The 20,972-nt window shown below is 42.4% G+C and overlaps 1 protein-coding gene across 1 annotated transcript in view; it reads right to left on the reverse strand.

Moving 5' to 3' along the window:
* The window catches only part of PHIP (PHIP subunit of CUL4-Ring ligase complex), a 296,706-nt gene extending 276,057 nt beyond the window's left edge, over positions 1–20,649 (reverse strand). Inside the window, exons 1-6 of the mRNA XM_074948017.1 lie at positions 20,589–20,649; positions 20,437–20,495; positions 20,315–20,344; positions 20,135–20,194; positions 6,881–7,031; positions 6,696–6,794 (exon numbers count right to left, since the gene is read on the reverse strand). Coding sequence (XP_074804118.1) covers positions 6,696–6,794; positions 6,881–7,031; positions 20,135–20,194; positions 20,315–20,344; positions 20,437–20,495; positions 20,589–20,631 — 442 coding nt within the window. The 5' untranslated portion in view covers positions 20,632–20,649. The remainder of the gene's footprint in view (positions 1–6,695; positions 6,795–6,880; positions 7,032–20,134; positions 20,195–20,314; positions 20,345–20,436; positions 20,496–20,588) is intronic.
* Between the last annotated feature and the right edge of the window lie 323 nt (positions 20,650–20,972).

Consider the following 20,972-nt stretch of genomic DNA (forward strand, 5'->3'; position numbering starts at 1 on the left):
ACATCACAGGGGTGCCATTTCAGGTGGGGGAGGAGGGGGCGCAATTTTAACCATGATTCCAGGGGCTACTTAGGCACTTGAAAACTCTTGCTTTTTTGCAGATGGGGGGGTGGGGTGGGAGAAGAGGGGAGAGAGACCAAAAATTATAACTCAAAGGAGGGCTCAGCTCAAAAAGTTTGAAAACTCTTCAGGATCCAGGCAGGGGATAGCTAGGCTCTGTGTGTAAGCAGGGGAGTAGCTCAGGGTGCTGGCAGAGGGATAGCGAGGGGTTTTGTGCAGAGAGGGGTGTAGCTCAGGGAGCAAGCAGGGAGGGGGTAGCTAGTGGCTGTGTGCTGTGGTGGGGGTGTAGCTCAGGGTGCAGGGAGGAGCTATGTCTAAGGAGGTGCTTGCTGGGGGGCCCACCCGTGCACTCAGTCCCTAGCTGGCACAGTGGGGGGCAGCTCCACTCCTTGTGGCTGTGCGCACATCGGAGCGGGCCATGCCGTCCTACACGGTCACCATGGCCACCAGTACCCAGTGGTTCCCAGGCACGGAGGACTACACCAACCTGAACCTGGAGGACGTGGCAGCCATTACCCAGCTCACCACTCCCACACCAAACATTCCTCCCTTGGGGAGGGAGCAGGGCCAAATGGAAGGCAGACATTTGGATGCCCCTCCCCACATATCACTTCTGCTATGTATCCATTTCAGGGGTCACTGTCCCCCCTCCATACCCCTTCAATCTCCACCAATGCGGGGGCCTAGAGGCAGGGGCCACCCCTGCCCTCTCTAAATGGTTCTGCCCCTGGTACATCAGAAGCAGGAAGCCTGCCAAACAATGAGTGAGGCCAATGGATGATCAGGGTGCTAAAAGTGCACTCAAAGAAGACAAGGCCATTGCAGAAAAGCTAAACAAATTCTTTGCATCTATCTTCACTGCAGAGGATGTGAGGGAGATTCCCACACCTAAAAGGAATGGCCCAAGTGACAAATCTGAAGAACTGTCCCAGACTGAGGTGTCAAAAGAGGTAGTTTTGGAACAAATTGATAAATTAAACAGTAATAAGTCACCAGGACCAGATGGTTTTTCCCCAACAGTTCTGAAGGAACTCAAATATGAAACTGCACGTAAGCTATCACTTAAATCAGTCTCCATATCAGAGGACTGAAGGATAGCTCACATAACATCAATTTTTAAAAAGGCTCCAGAGGCCATCTTGGCAATTGCCAACCAGTAAGCCTAACTTCAGTACCAGGCAAACTGGTTGAAACTACAGTAAAGAACAGAATTATCAGACACACAGATTAACACAATTTGTTGGGGAAGAGTCAACACATGTTCTGTAAACATAAACCATGCCTCACCAATCTAGTAGAATTCTTTGAGGGGGTCAACAAGCATGTGAACAAAGGTGATCCAGTAGATGTAATGATCTTGGACTTTCAGAAAGCCTTTGACAGGTCCCTCACCAAAGACTCTTAAGCAAAGCATGCAGTCATGGGATAAGAAGAAATGACCTCTTAAGGATCAGTAACTGGTTAAAAAATAGGACACAAAAGGTCAGAATAAATGGTCAGTTTTCACCAAAAAAAAAAAAAAAAAAAAAAAGAGGTAAATAACGAGGTTCCCTAAGCATCTGTAGTGGGACCTTTGCTGTTCAACACATTCATAAATGATCTGGAAAAGGGGTTAATAGCAAGGTGGCATACTGAACTAATTAAGATAGCTCAGTCCAAAGCTGACAAAAAGTTACAAAGGAATCTCATAAAACTGGGCAACCAAATGGCAGATAAAATTCAATGTTGATAAATGCAAAGTAATGCACACTGGAGAAATTAATCCCAATTATATATTCAAACTAATGGGATCTAAATTAGCTATTACCACTCAAGAAAGATCTTGGAGTCACTGTGGATAGTTCTCTGAGAGCATCTGCCCAATGAACAGTGGCAGTCAAAAAAAGCTAACAATATTAGGAACCATTAGGAAAAGGAAACATAAGAAAATATCGTAATGCCACCACAGAAATCCAGGGTGCACCCACACCTTGAATACTGTGTCCAGTTCTGGTTGTCCCATCTTAAAAATGATACATTAGAATTGGAACAGGTACAGAGAAGGGCAACAAAAATTATTAGGGCTATGCAACAGCTTCCATACAAGAAGAGATTAAAGAGACTGGGACTGTTCATCTTAGAAAAGAGACAACTAAGGGGGGACATGATAGAGGTCTATAAATCATGAACAGTGTGGAGAAAATGAATAGGGAAGTGTTATTTACCCCTTCACATAACACAAGAACCAGTGGTCACCCATGAAATTAATAGACAGGTTTAAAACAAACATAAGGATGTATTTCAAACAGCAAACATTCCCTGGCAGTGAGTTGCACAGGGTGACTGTTATGAAGGCCAAAATATAATTGGGTTCAAAAAAGAATTAAAGTCATGGAGGACAAGTCCATCAATGGCTGTTAGCCAAGATGGTCAGGGATGCAATCCTATGCTCCAGGTATCCCAAAGCCTCTGACTGCCAAAAGCTGGGACAGGACAACAGGGGATGGATCACTCAGCAACTGCCCTGTTCTGTTCCCTCCCTCTAAAGCATCTGGCACTAACCACTGTCAGAAGATAGAATACTGGGGTAGATGGATGATGGACTGACGCACCATGGCCATTCTTATGTTCTTAAAAGGTGCTGAATTATTAAGTAACACAAGGTAAAGGGAAAAACAGTCAACTCAAACATTCTAAATATGTCATATACTGCATTATCTATATCAAAGGTTCTCAAACTGTGGTCCTCGGACCATCAGTGGTCCACGAGCTCCATTCAGGTGGTCCACGGATAGTTCCCTCTAAGGTGCGCAGATGGGCGGCAGCACAAGAGAACGAAGGGCCACCCACCTAATTAGTGGAGCCGCACAGGCATGGCTCCACTAATTAGGTGCCTGGACCCTGGAGAAGATGCACATGTAAGGTGAGGTGGTGGCCGTGGGGGAATAGGGGGTAGGGGGCAGTGGGGTGAGAAGAAAGGGTAGGGGGAATTTGGGATGTGAAGGGCAGCAGTGGCCAGAGAAAGAGGTGACTTTCCCCAGCTCCAGGGCTGCGGCTGCCGGGGAGAGATGGCCCTCCTTCCCAGTCTCAGCTATGTGGCTGCTGTGGTGGGGGACAGACCTCCCTCCTTCCCAGTCCCAGCTCAGGGGCCGCTGGGGCAGGAGAGAGACCGTCCTCCTTCCCAGACCCAGCTCAGGGGCTGCCACAGCAGGAGAAACAGGGCACATCTATCGCATTAGAAAGGTAAAATTACTCATATTAAAATATGAGTTGTGTGTTTTTATTTGTAGAACAAAAAAAGTTTATTATTATTAATTTTTTTGTATATAGCACTTTTAGCCAAAGTGCTTTACAACAGTTAGCTAATAGTACAAAAAACATTTGGAAAGATCATTAACTGGTCCGTCAAGACCCTCGGCAATTTTCAAGTGGTCAGTGAAAAAAAGTTTGAGAATCACTGCTCTATATCATTATTAGTCCTTGCAATGGTGCAAATGCTGGTATTTACATTATTTACAATGTAAGAACGTTCAGTTTCTGTTGTGCAGAAAAGCTGTCGCATTAACAACTTTTGGTTTCAGTTTAGCTAGCAACTGCCGAGAAAATATTTTCTTCATTTGGGCTAGTTCATTCAAAGCTGAGAAACTGAGTTGAAAAAGCAGGAAAGCTTGTTTTCCTTTTCCAGTCTATGAATAAAAACCAGGTGGGAGAAGATGAGATCTAATTCTAAAAACTTAAGAACCTGGGGCTAGATTTTTAAAAGTATTTTGGCACCCAAAAGCGCAGTTAGGTGCCTAGTGGAATTTTTCAAAAGTACCCAACTGCATCTTTAGGTGCCTAAATACCTTTGAAATCTGGCCCACAGAGACCAGAAGCAATCTGTCAATTCACTACCTACAGTTAATACTTCCTTTAATAAATCAGTTAATTTTAAATGCAAAACATGTTTTGATAAGCTTACATAAGAAAAAATATCCAACACATTTAAGGTAGCCTTATTTAACTAATAAAAGCAATTTTTCAGCGCTGTTTTTGTACATTTTAGATTGAACTGAATTCGCATCCACACACAACTTAACACAAATGCTAACTGTTATTCACCATTTTCTAACAATTAAAAAAGGGAAAAATTAAGAATTTGAATAAATGTATCTTAAGTTATATGAGTCCTTAAATAAGCATGTATAGATATAATGTATCCTCCTGGTTAACAGAAAGTACCAAAGTTAATGTATAGGCTATATCTTGTTCCATCAGCATGTTTTAATACTTATACTAACCAATGAAAATGAACCTTTCTTTAGGAAAATAACTAAAAAGTAAATCCAAAACAAGATTAACACCAATTATTTAACTCAGCAAGCAAGAAATCTTGATTTAAATCATAATTAAAATAAGTGTTAAATCAATCCACCCTTCTGCTGCTTAATATATAAGGCCTGAAAACCTATTTGAGAGCGCTCCCCATTTCAGTCCAAGAAGAGCTATTGAAGACATCTGGTAGAACTTGCTTCCCAGATTTATCTTTATTTTGATCTGTCCCCGCCTCCCATGTCCTTCCCCACAGCAGGTTCCAAAAAAGAGAAAAAAAATTCTGTTTTAAATTTAGTTTCCCTCAAGAAAAAATTAAATTTAAACAAGTCTCTTTCCATTCATGTCATCATTGCAAAATCAATGTGAAGATTGCTCTTATGCTGACATCTATTACGTTTACTGGAGAGTTTACAATAGAGGAAGAGGAGACTAACCTGATTTCTTAAAGAGGAATCCAAAAACTCATTAAATGACTCAAAATATTTTTAACTCAGTGTTAAACCTGAAGAGGTGCTGGGTAAGTTTTCACTCACTGCTGACATACCTATTTTCACTGAGCTACTGTCCTTATGGAAAGGGGAACTATGGCAGGACTGCATGGATGGAAGCTCAAAATGTGAGATTTCTGCTCACTGCTATCCTTTCTACGACAGGAAGAGATTAAGACTCAATGCGTTCTCTCCAAAATCATGTTCATCACTACCCTCTTTGAGGTAAAGAGAAAGCAAAACAACTGTCCCTCATTACAGGCTGAAGGCTAATGAAACACTTCCTCACGGACAGAGTGAGAACTTCAAGGTAATCATGGAAGAACAAAAAAGAGGAGGAAATACCCTTCTAGACTTCTGTTGTTCTGCCATGTTGCAGCCCAACAGAGAGAACGTGTGCATGTTCCATGCTATAGCACAAAGCAAATCTGGACAAAACTAAGAAATAAGCAAATGGGACCAAACAGTTGAAGCAGAGAAACAATATTCCCTGCTACAAGGCCCTTGTCATAAATATAAAGGGAAGGGTAACCACCTTTCTGTATACAGTGCTATAAAATCCCTCCTGGACAGAGGCAACATCTTGTTACCTGTAAAGGGTTAAGAAGCTCAGCTAACCTGGCTGGCACCTGACCCAAAGGACCAATAAGGGAACAAGATACTTTCAAATCTTGCGGGGGAGGCTTTTGTTTGTGCTCTTTGTTTACGTAGTTGTTCTCTCTTGGGATTGGGAGAGGCCAGACAGAAATCCATCTTCTCAAACTCATCCTAATCCAAGTATCCAATATTGCAACCAGTATAGGTAAACCAGGCAAGGCGGATTAGTTTATCTTTTGTTTTATGTGAATTTTCCCCGTGTTAAGAGGAAGGTTTATTCCTGTTTTCTGTAACTTTAAGGTTTTGCGCAGAGGGGGATCCTCTGTGTTTTGAATCTGAATACCCTGTAAAGTATTTTCCATCCTGATTTTACAGAGATGATTTTTACCTTTCTTTTTTTTTTTTAAATAAATTTATATTTATTAATTAAATTAATAATTTAATAAAATCCTTCTTTTAAGACCTGACTGATTTTTCCATTGTTCCAAGATCCAGGGGTTTCGGTCTTTGATGATTTTGTAACCAATTGGTTAGGATATTATTCTCAAGCCTCCCCAGGAAAGGGGGTGTGTAGGACTTGGGGGGATATTTTGGGGGGAAGACTTCTCCAAGTGGTCTCTTTCCCCGTTCTTTGTTTAAAACACTTGGTGGTGGCAGCATACTGTTCAAGGACAAGGCAAAGTTTTACCTTGGGGAAGTTTTTAACCTAAGCTGGTAAGAATAAGCTTAGGGGGTCTTTCATGCGGGTCCCCACATCTGTACCCTAGAGTTCAGAGTGGGGAAGGAACCCTGACAGCCCTACACTAAAACAATCTCTGCAAAAGAATTCTATTGTATTTTCCAGAAATGGAGGCAGACTATAGCGTCTTGAGTCCAAATAAGTCATTAACATGATAGACTATCCTACCTGCAGCTTCATTTTTGCAACCACGTTATCAGCTAGCCAAATATTGTTTGCTTGTTTTCATAATTTTGAAATATTTTATTCCAATTCATACCACAAGGCTCAAATAAAACAAAAGCTTCAAAACAGGATTGATAATATTTGGACATACATTGTACATCCTGTCATTTTCAAAACAGGATAATTGACCATCCTAACAGAAGTCATGGTAGGCACAAGGTACACAGCACATAAGAGAGTAAATACAAATACACTGTTACCCAACTGTCACACCAATAAACAATTTCTACTGAATTTACAAATATTGCACTAGCAATGTTATACTTTTCAGTGTGATAACGAAACTGACTTACCTATACTAGGTGGGCTGCCATAGTTTATTGGTGACTCTGGAGGCCTACCACAATGTAATGCAGCAAGAGCAGATCCCTTCCACACAACATGTTTGCAACCTATTTGTAAAAAATTACAAACATATGAAAATATAGCATGAAATAATAAAAATGATGTCTTTAAGCCCCCTTGTGAATTTTCATACTTTTATTTGTGCGAAGCAAAGACTGTCTTCCAGCTCCTAATAAGGTTTGCACTCCAGGGACACTCTGAGGAATTTCTTGCTCTAGAAGTGGTCCTAGTCGATGGCATATTTGCAGCAAGTGATCAGGTGCCAAGTGTCTATAATACTTCACCTATTACATGATAGGAAAAAAAACCCATGTGATAAAGGTGAAGTCAGTAATATTTCAAAAATGATTATTTTAATCCTCATTTTCTTGTCAAGTTCGTTACCAAAATTCTTAATAGAAATGAGCAAACTAAAAAATAGTTTATCACTTTAAACAAATGATCAAAACAGATAAAAACCTTTAAGATGGTAAATTTACTCCAACTGGTCCCAATAAATTTCCTCTGTTCAAAGTATATCAACTGTATTATAAACACAGTTCATGTTTACTATTTTGTAACTTAATGAATGACGGAAGGCATAAAGCAGCTCTTAAATCATTTAATAGAAAAATGCAAAAAAAAAGTGTCCAAACTCACATTTAAATATGCTTCTGATCAATTTAAATGACTTTGAAACAAAATGAGAACACAGTATGGTAAGATACCCTGATACTTATATAGTTCTTAGAAAAGTCACTCTATACTCAAAGAGTAAGTGCTGCAATTTTTGAGATGATTGACTGTATTCTTCATACATAAAATAGAGAGCCAACCTCAATGTTTAGTGAAAAAAAAACAACTCAACCTTAACTATGGAGGCACGACCAGTATCTCCATAATTTACACTTTTAAATATAACTTTCATGAGTCAAAAAAGTTTGAGTCAAATAAATTTTTAAAACCCTATTACACACTATTTATTCAAATAAATCCACGCCTTTCGTACAATAAGGAGGAAAAAACCTTTTCAGGTTGATTTGGAGATCACTTATACTTCATGTTAACCGTGTGGCACTGGCATCAAAGCAGATTTCTAACATTGATCACACATGCTTTATGACAGCAGTTTGATTTTAACATCAAACCAGTTAAAAACTGGATTTTGTCCAAAAAAGGCAAATCGAAGTCCTTATCTATTCTTTTGAACAGCTTAGGTTACGGGTCAGATTGGTCTTTTCAGTGCTACGGGATCAACTTCAAAATATACTTATATAAGTGATCACAATTAAACCCTATTACAAACCTTTAATCCTGCTATTAACAAATAATATCTTCCAATACATAATCTACTGCTAGTTTAAAGCATCTGAAAAACCAAGAAAAATCTCACAATTGTATTTGCATTATTAGAATGCATATATACGTTCTAATAAGAGTACCTAGTGCATACAGGTTTATTCCTTGTTTCAATACTAATCCTACAACATGTTTTTTATTTATTTTGTGACAAAAAATCATCCTATATTATCTCACAATGAAAGCTTGTGATGTTTTGTTATGCTATAACTGCAGAAGGCCATGACTGACATTTTAAGGAGGATGAACATTGCTCATATTCCTACACTGTACCCAATTAGAAGGAACATACCTTATTCTTCATCAAATGTACTACTGTCTTGCCAACATGCTGTTATCTTACTTTGCACTGCAGTAATTTATTAACATACCGGTGCTGAACTACAAAACTGAGACTCTGGAAAAGCCTTATTTACCCCAGAATGGTTTTTTTTTACCATCTTAAGCTTCTGATGGAGGAGGAAGGAATTTTTCTTTTGTTGTTCTCATTTGAGTCATCTGTCACATATTTATAAAAAACCCTTGTGAATGACTTGAATTCTGACTAGCTTTGAGGTGAGATATGACTTACAACGTGCAATTTAAAAATCCATATTTAAAAGCTATATAAGTAGTTATACAAAGCACAATAAAGCATTGTATAAATTCATCTCAAATTCATTTTTTTAAAGTACAAATGACTTCAGACACACGTAGTTAGTGTCAACAGGACAGCAAAAACACCAGAGAACTCAAGGACTTACTTGCCATGATTCGTTATTCTAACGTCCCCCCCCCCTTTTTTTTTCCTTTTTAAGAAATTAGTATTCTGAGACCTCTCTGAATTTGTTTCAATAAAAAGGGTAAGAACTCAAAGAAAATTATAAATTTGGGTGCTTTTTAAAAGCTACACATCCTTGGCTATGAGCAATGTTTAGAGGTGAGTGCAGCTTGTTCTAGCTAAGGAACCCGATCTTGTTTCCCTTGTTTTTTATTCCCTTTTCTCCCTTCCAGGGACTGTACCCAGACTGTAAGTAAATAATGCCCACTGTGCAGCTGTATTTGAAATCAAATACTTTCCACTGGCAATGAAAGTCAAATCTAAACCTGTGTCTCCAGAGAAGAAAGACTAATACAGTATACTAAATTACCGATTTGCCAACTCCTCCCATCAGAATATGGTTTGTTTAAAAGTATTATTTTACTCAAACAGTTAAGCACCCGGGAACTCCTTAACTTCAACAGCCTGAATAAAAACAAAACAAAACTGAAGTAGACAGAAGATTGAAGCCTGGAGTCCAAGGTCAGCCTTGAAATATACCTAAGCTCCAGTCAGCCTACTTCTTGAATCAGCTCTCCTTTTGTGATTTTTGTCATGTAACTGCATCTGTTTTATAAACAACTGTAAACAAAAACAAGGTCTATAAATGTTTGATTCTAAAAGTGACATTTCAGAAATACTTTAGAAAATGAAGACTATTTGTATTAACCTTGGCTCTAGTCACTGCAAGAAGGTGCTGTACATTCTTCAAATACACCTCATGCCCACCATGCAAATTGCCTTTTACTCTAAATCCCAGATCTCTTTTGTGCAAAGATGGCTAATCATGCCAAATTACGGAGCAGTTTCGTGCTGTAGATAAATGTCAGCAAAGGAATAATCATTTGTATTGGTTACCAAAACAGTAAATTAACCTAGTTCTCGGACAAACTAGTAATATTAGCCAACTAAGTCAGAAGTCTCCTAAAACAGGAGTTCTCAAACTGTTTCTCTCGGAGGCACCCCTCAACATGCTATAAAAACTCCAGGGCCCAGCAGGGGCAGAGAGGCAGGGGCCTGGGCATAAGAGTAGTTTGACTTCTATGGGGAAGGGGGGCAGGGACCAGCAGGGCTCAAGCCACCTCCCTATGGCAGGGTCCAGGGAGGGAGTGCCGCCTCCACCCCAGACTCACCTCAGAAGACCACCCAGCCTGTCTGGGTTGGGGCAGGGGCACAATCAAAAATTATAACTCAAAGGTGGGGAGCTTAGCTCAGAAAGTTTGAAAACAGCTTAGGGTGCAGGGAGGGGGTAAACTGGGCTGTGTGCAGGCAGGGGGGTACTCAGGGTGCAGGGAGGGGGGTGACCAGGGGCTGTGTGCGGACAGGAAGGTAGCTGGGGCTGTGTGCGGACAAGGGGATAGCTCAGGGTGCAGGGAGGGGGGTGGCTAGGGGCTGTGTACAGGCAGGGGTGTAGCTCAGGGTGCAGGGAGAGAGGCATTAGGGACTGTGTGCTGGGAGGGCTCCCCTCCGGTCCCTGTTCCCAGAGGGGTCTGCCAGCCACGGAGCCAGGTCTCCCTACCCAGGTGGCTCTTACTAGCTGCCTCTGCAGGAGCAAAGGGGGCTGAAAGCTGAGGAGCAGCTTCAACCTGGGGCACCAGAAAGAGACAAGGGAACACTGCCACTGCCTACTCCATGGCACCAGCCACAGCAGCAGCAGCCCTGCACTGCCCACCTCCGGTTTCCGACCTGGCCAGGAGGCCGGGAGAGGAGATAGGGCAGAGGGGGGGAGGGAAGGTGTGGAGCCCCCGGGATTGCCGTGCTCTTGCACTGCAGTTTGGGGGGTGGAGAGGGCAATGCCATCCATGTCCCCAACTCTGCCCATAGGCTCAGGGCTTCTGCCCCGCAAGGAGCATAAGAGCTCAGGGCTTCAGCCCCACAGGGGGCACTAGGGCTTGGACTCTGAGCTTCAGCCGTGGTGCCCACGGCCAACCTTGAAAGGAATCGCAGATCCCCGGTTGAAAACCACTGTCCTAAAAGACCTTAAAGGGACACTGTTTATTTTTGGACTACTTTTTCCTTCTCCTCAGCTTATAAAAGAATGGAAGTGGGAGTTACTGTAATCACTTCCTTTCCCCTCAGGTGGTAAGCTTATAATTACAGGAATTAATATTACTTAGGAAAAGTAGCTGAAGGAACAAAATTTGTAGTGGAGGCATATATTGGGACTCCTTGCTTTGCAAATTGGGAAAAGGAGTAGAAAAATGCAACCAAAGAGCCAGGATGTGGGGGGATCTGACACAGACTAACAGTTTGGGGAGTAAATGAGTCAAACGCAGAGAAGTAGGTGGATCAGAAAGTAAAAACCATGGAAGGGAGGTGAGAGATAGAAACAAGAGGTTGGGTTGTCTTCTCAGAGAAAGAAGTTTATGGAGTGGGAGTTTAAAAAAAAGTGATTGTGCAGAAGACAGCAAGAAAGTGAAGAGTATTAAATGAAGTATGGCAGCAGTAAAAGAGGAATTTAATGTACCAATTATTTGTGAAGACTAAGTGAGGGTAACTAGTAAGAAGGGGAAGTTGGATGGAGTCAGCCAGACTATCCATATGGGAAGTGAAGTCATTCACTATAAGGGTAAAAAACAAACATCAGGAAGAATGAGCAGTTGAGTGACAGCTACAGAAAGGGAGAGAAAAGCCTATGGAGGTGGCCTGCTGAAGGAAAAGGTATGCAAACAGGGAAACAAAAAGCTGAGAGCAACAAAAACAGGTGCAAAGAGAAACCTGGTAAAACTGCTCTCAGGGCAGGCAGAAGTGAGAAAAAAAAAACACCACACTAAAGAAGAGGGTAGCTGTAAGTAGGGTGACCAGATGTCCCAATTTTATAGGGACAGTCCCGATATTTGGGGCTTTTTCATATATAGGCACCTATTACCCCTCACACCCTGTCCGAATTCTTCTACACTTATTATCTGGTCACCCTAGCTGTAAGAAGCCAAGTCAGAAACAAGTTAGAGCAAGACAAGGAGGTAAAGAGATAGGAAGATAGAAACTTGTCTCTATCCCGATGTCTGACAGAGCAGAGGGGAAAAGGGGAAAGAAAACAAGGGATGAATATTTAGATGTGCAACACAATATGGCTCTAAAAAGAGAGCATTACACAATTCAGTATTTGGCATCATGATTTCAACATAAAATACATGTAGTCTACAAATAATCTGGGTGGGCAAGGAGGGTTTCTGCCAGGTCTACAAATGCTATCTATATTACGAGATTCTAGATGGATTCCTTCCTTCTTGCATATCACCACAATAAGAGGGTCTTGCAAGTCATCTTAAATTGTCAGTGATACCTGCGTGCACCCCCATTGTTTTCAAAGGATTTGCACAGATATAAGTGATGTTACTATATTAATGATGAACAAGAAATAGAATACAGCGCTCTCACTCTTACCTGTGTTGGCTCTGCCAAGCTAGTAGAAGTAGAGAGCATGTTTTGTTTTGTTTAAACACCAAACTAAGCAGACTCTAAAACACAAACAGGAATCAGAGGTGTTAAGTAATAAGAGCTATTTTGTGTCAGTTTTCAGACCATAACAATAAAATAATATTTTCTAGAAACAAAGAGCGTTCCATTGACAGCCCTGTATTTACCAATAACTATCTAGAACCAACTGTGGACATATACAAAATGCAGCTACACAGATATTCAAATGTCCAGGACCCTAGTATTAAGTTATTATAAACTCATCCTCCAAAGCAATACCTGTACTGAAACATTTTCCAAAATACTGGGTTATCTATTTCTATGCTAACAGTGACCTGAGCTAACTATAATTTTATCAACAAGAACTTCATCACAGAAAGAATCTAGTGCAGTGGTTCTCAAAGCCAGTCTGCTGCTTGTTCAGGGAAAGCCCCAGAGCGCCAGGCTGGTTTGTTTACCTGCCGCGTCCGCAGGTTCGGCCGATCGCGGCTCCCACTGGCCGTGGTTCGCTGCTCCAGGCCAATGGGGGCTGCGGGAAGGGCAGCCAGCACATCCCTTGGCCTGCGCCGCTTCCCGCAGCCCCCATTGGCCTGGAGCAGCGAACCACGGCCAGTGGGAGCCGCGATCGGCCGAACCTGAGGACGCAGCAGGTAAACAAACCAGCCCGGCGTGCCGGGGCTTTCCCTGAACAAGCGGCGGACCGGCTTTGAAAACCACTGAGCTAGTGGACTGAATTTCCTCAGAAAACTATTTTTAAAAATAAATCAGTTACCTATATTCAAAGTCTGGAATACTCAATCCAGCCAACTTTAGCCACCTTTTGAGCCATATGTATATTGCCACACACTGTATCAAGTGTTACACAAGGCAAAAAATTGAATTACAGCAATTGTCATTCTGGAACAGACCAGACCATCAGTATCTTATAACCAATGGCCAGTGCCTAATTGCTTCAGAGAAAAATAACCATGTTATTGCAACTCCTAATTTTAAAGTGTTCTTATTCTCCCTCTGAGATGCTCTTTATAAGAATTCATTTCCACATCTGAAGTATCTTCTGATTTATATGTAGGCTAAACAAAGATGGGGATTTGGCTATAAGACACTACAGGGATGTATTTTCTTTTAACTTGAGGTTACTTTTACTGCTAATGAAACAGAGCTAACTAGAACCAACTGTTTATGAGATCACATAATTTTTATCCTATTGCAAACATAGGAAATTTGCAAAAAGTCAGAGTATTTAAAAATTTGTAACGTAAGAATATAAACACCAGTAAAGGGGCTAACAGAAAGAAAGGTACTACTGTACATACAGTTCAGCCTTGGGGAAAATTTTCAAGAAATACAGAGTTTACATAAAGGTCATACAAATGTAGAACTGAAAAGGATCTCAGGCATTCATCTATCTAATCCATCCTCCTGTGCTGAGGCAGGATTAAGTATACCCAGACCATCCCTGATCAATGTTTGTCTAACCGGTTCTTAAAATCTCCAATGACAGGGATTTCACAACCGCCCAAGGTAACTTGTTCCAGTGCTTAACTCTTCTTAAAAGTTAGATAGTTTTTCCTAATATCTAACCTAAATTTCCACTGCTGCAAATTAAGCCAATTATTTAAGATACCCAAATAAATTTAATTCGCTTCATCCACAATTATAAAATTTTGATATACATTTTCTTATTCAAACATTTTGGAATTTTAAAATGTTTAAAGTTAATTAAGTCCTGGTAAGAAATACTAGATTGAATAAATAGACTTTAGTTTCCAAGATAATCTAAGTCCTAACAATGCTCCTTAATCATGACCAGAAGCAAACAGGAGCAAAAGGGTAGTTTACTCTCCATGGACATTAAGCATTTATATAGCAACAAAGAGGTGTTAGGAGCTTTAACTGTTGTTGTCATTAAATGGGAAATATCCCTGTCCTAAATTTACTCTAAATTAAATAACAATCTGTAACTCTCCGACACCCCCAGCTAAAGTGACTGTATGGGAGTGATTTGTACGATGTGAACACCTGTCTAGCAGAACTAAACTGAGGCCATCTAAATTCACATACACTGAACAGCAGCTCCAGACGGTTATGATTTTTAGTCTCACTATCAATAAGAGATATCTGAACCAGTGACCTATTACCAATCCCCTACACCTTTCAGAACCACTTTCAAATCTTTATAGAGACTTCAAAGAACTATTAGTGATAACTTTATAATATTTCCTAGACAACATTTATCTGGGATGCAACAAACTACATTTTCTTTTGTTCTTCTAGATTCATTTCTCTGAAAATTTCATTTTTGTCCACTTTACACCATGCAGACACCTATACAGTGCTAGACTTCCTGAACGAGCCACTATCATCTCAGCCATTTATTAAGGGGTAAATTGTTATTAAACAATAATTGCAATATTGTCCAGAGGCCCCAGTAAGCACTGGGACAAACTCCATCGTGCTAGGTGTTGTACAAACACAAATCAAATACAGTGTCACGATAGATCGTAAACTGCACTAATGCCCTAACCCACCCCATGAAGACAAGACACATGTTAACTTGATGCAATGTGAGAAGTCCCTTTGAAGTGAGATTATATACAGTGTGTAAAGTTAAGCACATGGGGTAAATCTTTGCAGACCCAGTGCCAAAGAAGGTTATTCTATGGGCCTTAAGGTGTACATCTCCCCATTTTCGCTTTGAAAACAAGGGCAATACAGATAATACTGAGGACAGAAAGACTGTTAGTAAGGCACAAGAGTCCCAGCTACATTACTGCATCCTCTCCCAAAGCTGGTGTGGACCCCACAATGTCACTGCTGATTTGGGGAAAGGAAGTCAGATATATAAGAAAGCAGCTGAAAGGGAGAGAACAATTGCCTGAATGTCTCAAAGATGAGATGAGGAGGCAGGTACTAGATTCTGATCCGCAGCAGTGGCACAGCTCCCTTTCTGTCTCCTTCCTATGACATCTTGTAAGCTGCATATAGGAATCCTTAACACCCTTCTGATAGCTAGTCTCCCCATGAGCCCAAACGTGCCTTACACAGCTTCCTCACGGCACTCTTAGAGGGTGAAGAGAGTAAGCTGCAACATCTATCATCTTGTAATCAGCCTTCAACCAAGAGTTCTGTCCCTGCCCCACATAAAGACAGACTAACAGAAATAGGCTTTAAAGTCTAACTGTAGAACACAATATGTTCAAAAAAACCTGATATTTACATAGCAACAACATGCTCATGTCACAGACTGAACACAGCTCCACGCACACCAGTTTGCAGTAGAAGGTTCCCTATCCGCTAAGAGCGGGTGACAGTCTTGCTTTCTCCTTTGCCAAGAGGAGACCTACAGAATAGCAGGAGGCGGCAAGAGAGAAGGAAGTATCCCTTCAACTACAGGGGACCAAAATCACTTCTTGGAACCATGTAGCTAGCTACCATGGCTGAGCAGCTAGCTACACATACAAACAAAATAAGAAACAATGTCCTTTTGCTCCTTATCAAGTGCATTCTTTGGGGAACTGGCAGTGCATCTTACCAAGAGCTGTTTCTGTTCTTTTCACCAGAATACCCGAGTCTTCCAATAGAAAATGGAAGTGAAGACTGAGAGAACATAAATATTAACCAAAAGTGAGCTATGAACTTTAACAAACGTGTCTTGATGTTTTTCTCCTGAAAAACTATTTGTCTCTTCCTTAGTGTTTGTACAGCAAATGGCATGATGGACCCAACTGCTCATTTAAAGCTCACGTGCTTTTGTGTACTTCCATGATATAAATAAAGTTATAACATCAATATTAGGAAAGTCAGTTTGACACTTGGAAGGAAGAGACTCTCAAGCAAGGAACACTCACGTAGCTTAGGCCACAAATAGGTGGTTTTTTGAAAAGATAGCATTATAGGAAAATATCTGTTTGAATTATAAAAAAGGAACACAGGTTGAGTTTTTTGAATTTATATATTCTCCTATAGCGTTGAAAACCCAAACAGCACAATGTTAGTTTATCAGAAACAGACAAATGTCGTTTCACTGTTCGAGCAAACAATAAATAAAAAGCACAAATGGTGACCAGTACATTAAATTTTGTAACTTGTTTGAATAATCTTAAATTTTAGCAATAAAATATGTAATATTTTAAGATTATGATTTTATTTTAATAAAATTAAGAATTAACAATCATATTCTCCAAGAAAAGTTTTTAATAAATCCAAGTATCTGATAAAACTCAAACCAGAACACCTAATGCATTAAGATGCTATAATATTCTTGTTTAGATAGGTAAATCTGCGCTAACTTTATAACAATTACAAATCCACATAAAGCAACGTTTAAAGTCAAATTCCATGAAGTACTGAGTAACCTCAATTACCTTTGATTTCTGGAGTCACTAATTTATCATATTTTTGATACTTTGGGTTCCTATTTAGCTTCTTTCAACTCCTGCCTTTACTGACTTCAGTGGGAGCTGAGGGAATTCAGGTAAGAGACTGGAATTGGCAGATGGCAAAGGATGCCAACAACAGCATTTGCATCAGTAACCTTTTCAGGGCTCAGATTTCAGACTTTTAAGAACCAAAACTAAAAGAAAGACACCTGAGCTGACATTACAGATGGACGTCCAACCTAAATATTTATATTAAAGGTATTTTAGGAGTTAAGCAAGCAAAGAAAGCATCTCAAACAACAAATCGAAAGATTTTTAAAAAATCTTAAATGGAACTGTAAGTTCAGTAAATCCTTTTTTTTTTTTTAAATACTTCTATGCTGATACTCAATGCCACATTTCAGAAACAAACAGGATCAAGCAATACAGTTAAGGCATACCTTCCTTAATTAAAGCAAGAGTGTAAGAAAAAAATGCCACAAACAATTAGTTGTCTGTATTTTCCTTTCTCCTCCTCCCATTACTTTAAAGCAAAAGAAAATCATGCAAATACTTATCAAAAATGTAAGAGGGCACTGTAACGAATGTACAGGTGGGAGAGCCAAGTAGTAGCATTTCTCCATATCCATGGAAGTCCTGCACACATTTGGGATTTCATGGATTTTGGAGAACCATATTCCACTGCTCCTCAACCTCCCCAATGAAAAACTGCATATTATATGCTATAAAATAATAATGCTAAGTTGGTATTTATTTATTCTCATCTCCCTTTGCAGGAACCCTCTGCGCTCCAAAAGCAAGACGTCCCTGATGCCTGTGAATCAGGGGCTGTACCCTGCCCCTATATATTCCTCAGTACGTCTCTACAGTGGCAATTCTACAATTCTACAGTGGCCCTACTAATGCTAGCTCCTTTATCAATTCTGCTAGTCCTTTCCATTCTTTTCTGTTGTCACATCTTTTAGGATGTCCTCTTATCCCCTCCATAACCCCATACCTATCCCTCTAGCCTGCCACCTCAGAACCAGCACTTTCAAAACCTATATACTGTGATGAACTCAGTTTAAAATATTGTGTGTCTCATAATTTCCTTGTTACATTTTTCTCAACATGTTTTAAAAAACATTATGGACGATTAGGAAAAGCTTATACACATAAGTATAAGAATGTATTTAATAAGTTGAACAGCAAAAGCTCCTTCATGACCACTAACAACATTTAACACAAACTATTGATCAATATACCATAGATCACTGGTTCCCAAACTTTAACAGTCTGCGAACCCCTTTCGCTAAATTGTGAAATCTCGTGAACCGCCTCCTAAAAATGAGTATTTCCAGGGATTTAAGTTTAAATTTCCTCCGCACTCCACAAGGCTCCTGCTGCTGGACCCTGTTGAGCGCCCCAGTCAACTTAGCTCCACTGAGCTCAGGCTGCAGGTTCTGCTGACTGCCGGGGCTCGGGCTGCCAGCCCCAACTGCCCAGCCCTGCTCTCCCTGGGGCTTGGCTGCCAGCCCCGCGCGGAGCGCTGGGGTTCGGGCTGCCGGCTTCCCTGCTCACAGGGACAGGGCTCGGACTGCCAGCCTCAACTGCCCTGCCCCGCTCTCCCTGGGGCTCAGGCTGTCTGCCCTGCAACTGGGTCCCACCTGTTGCCTCCAATGCCCGGGGGTCCTCTGACCGCCATTAGAGAAATTTTTTTGGCAAACCCCCTGTAACGTTCTGCAAACCCCTCAGGGGTACGCGAACCCCAGTTTGGGAACCACTGCCATATATGCTCTGAAGAAACTCACTAATTCAATATTGTTCCAGCTACCACAAACATCCATCAAATCTATGTGCTAAAAATCATTATGAAATTTAAGTTGAAATAACTTGTAATTGCTAGCTACAAACAACAAGTAACTGCAGTTTCTAAATAAGTTGTTCACAGTTTCCTTAAAAGCAAAATATCCTGGTTGCTGGTCCACATTAGTTAAATGGCTAACAGTTTCAGTTTTAAACCTTGGAAAGAGGCATAAGAGGAACATTATCTGTTTGTTTTACATTTACTAGGCACATCTGAACAGCAGAAATGTTTTTTAAACATTATAAATCTGCAGCTTGACAGCATTTTTTAAATGCTTCACTCTGTCCCAGGGTGACTTTTTATAAATAAAACCTGCAAAGACTTATTCTATTCAAATTATTCTACCACAAGCATCAATGAGATATTACGGAAATGCTCAACATTATGACCATAGCCCCACTCAAATCAACAATATTATTCTTGTACGTAAAGTTAACCATGAGCAACATAAGTCTCAGAAGGACTGCGACCTGCAGCTAGTCTAATCAATTTACAGGGTTGACAGGACAATGTTGCTTTCTGAATGACAATATTATGAGAACACATAGGGCAAAGTTTTCCTCTCAGGTTGTCTAGAAATCTAGACCCATATTAAAACAACTATTACTGGATAAACTGCTAATACAGGTAAGGCTTATGCCTTTTGACTACTGTTCCATGAAAACCTACAGATCATGACATGTTGCAAAAAATGCTTGAGCCCATCCACAATAGCAGCTTAGCACCAATGCACCTACACTTGAGCTGTATTACAGCTACTAACTTTTCTACTGTAGATGCACTGTCAGAGTGAAAGCAACTTACAGGGAGAGCAGAGTATAAAAAAATCTGATCTATCTTATGAATCTGGCAACACAATGTTGCCCTATAAACAATATAAATGCTCCTAAGCCAACATTCTGTTGCACAAGTTGCATGGAGTCAAGAGATAGAGCAGACACCTGTCAATGAAGTTGCCATACCAGGAAGGAAAAGGAGTCAACATACCATTCTGAGAGTCTCACACACAGCCAGGCCAGTACTGAAAGCAAACTTAAGCTTTCTGAACTCGGGGTATTGCTCCGGCCAATCAGCCAGCTGGCGACCACCCTCCTTCCCCACCACATGTGTGTGCCACAGGTGAGGATGTGGGGTGATATTCGGAAGTTGTGGGATTGTGATGCAGCAGCTCTGAGCCTTTGTGTGTGAGAAGCAGGATTGCACAGAATACAGCGCCCCCATCTCCTGCCGGCCTGGCTGGCTCCGGCAGACTCTCTCCGCTCGCTCCTCCCCTCACTGCCTCCTGCTCTCCCTGCACAACATCCATGACGTACCTTTATTTCTAGCACAGTGACTCTGGGGCTCTCCCATTAGGACAATTGTTGTTATTTACCCTCACACCCGGACCCCCGCAGTGGGGGGCTTGCCCCGGGGCAGCCGCCTCCCCTCCCCCTCTCCCTCCCACCGTCACTGACGGGGGGGGGTCAAAGCTCCCTGAAGTTTTTTTTTCCCCCCTTTTTTTTTAAGTTGTAAAAAAAAAAAAATTTTGCGGGAAATTCAATTTTTATTGGGCTGCTCGGAAAGTTTCCCCGCCGCCTCGCGCCGGCCGGCCGCTCGGCTCACCAGGTTCTCGTAGCTCCGCGGATGCTCCTTGCCCGTCCAGTCCGTGCGCTTGGGCAGCAGCTAGGGAAGAAAAAGCACCTTTCAGTCACTCACGGCCGCCCCCTCCCCGAAAAGCCCCCGGCGCCCGGGCCGGGGAGAGGCCGCAGGCGGGGCGACCGCGGGGCGTGCGGCGCCGCTTACCTCCTTCTCCGCCACTTCTCGGATCAGGACCTGCAGCAACAACAAAAGGGGGAACGGCTGTGAGTGCGCCGCGAACACCCCGCCCTGCCCGGCCCCCCAGGCCCCGGCGGCGCCATCCCTACCTGAGCCGCTTGCTGGCAGGGTCCGTCCTCCAGAAAGCGGGCGATGAGGAAGTAGAGCTCTGCGGGGGGAGGGAGAGAGAGACGGTGAGCGGCGGGCTGGGCACCAGCCATTCCGGCTCCGCGGCGCCCAGCAGCCGGAGCCCTCCACTTACCCGCTCGCAGCTCCGCGCTGTGCCTGCCGCCGTCCCCGGACATGGCGAGCGGCGCTCGGGCCGCGCTCCCCGGCGGCGGCGGGGCCCTGCGAACGCGTCCGCCCGCCCGGTAGCTGTCACTGTTCGCTCGGCAGGAAGAGTCTCGGCTCCACCATTCAACCCGCGGCCGGGAGGAGGAGGAGGAAACAACAACTCGCAGGCAGCAGCAGCCCGCCGCCAACGCCGCCGCCGCTGCCGCTGCTGCCGCCACCTCCGAACGACCGCGAGCGAGCGCGATCCCTCCGCCCGGGGAAAGAGTCCCTCCCCCCTCGCGCCGAGCGCGCGCGCGCGCCCCCTGCCCCGACACCCGCTCCCCAGCGGCCTGCCCCGCGGCCCCCGCCGCTG

This window comes from Natator depressus, chromosome 3 (assembly GCF_965152275.1).
Source record: "Natator depressus isolate rNatDep1 chromosome 3, rNatDep2.hap1, whole genome shotgun sequence".
In the NCBI taxonomy this organism is placed as follows: domain Eukaryota; kingdom Metazoa; phylum Chordata; order Testudines; family Cheloniidae; genus Natator; species Natator depressus.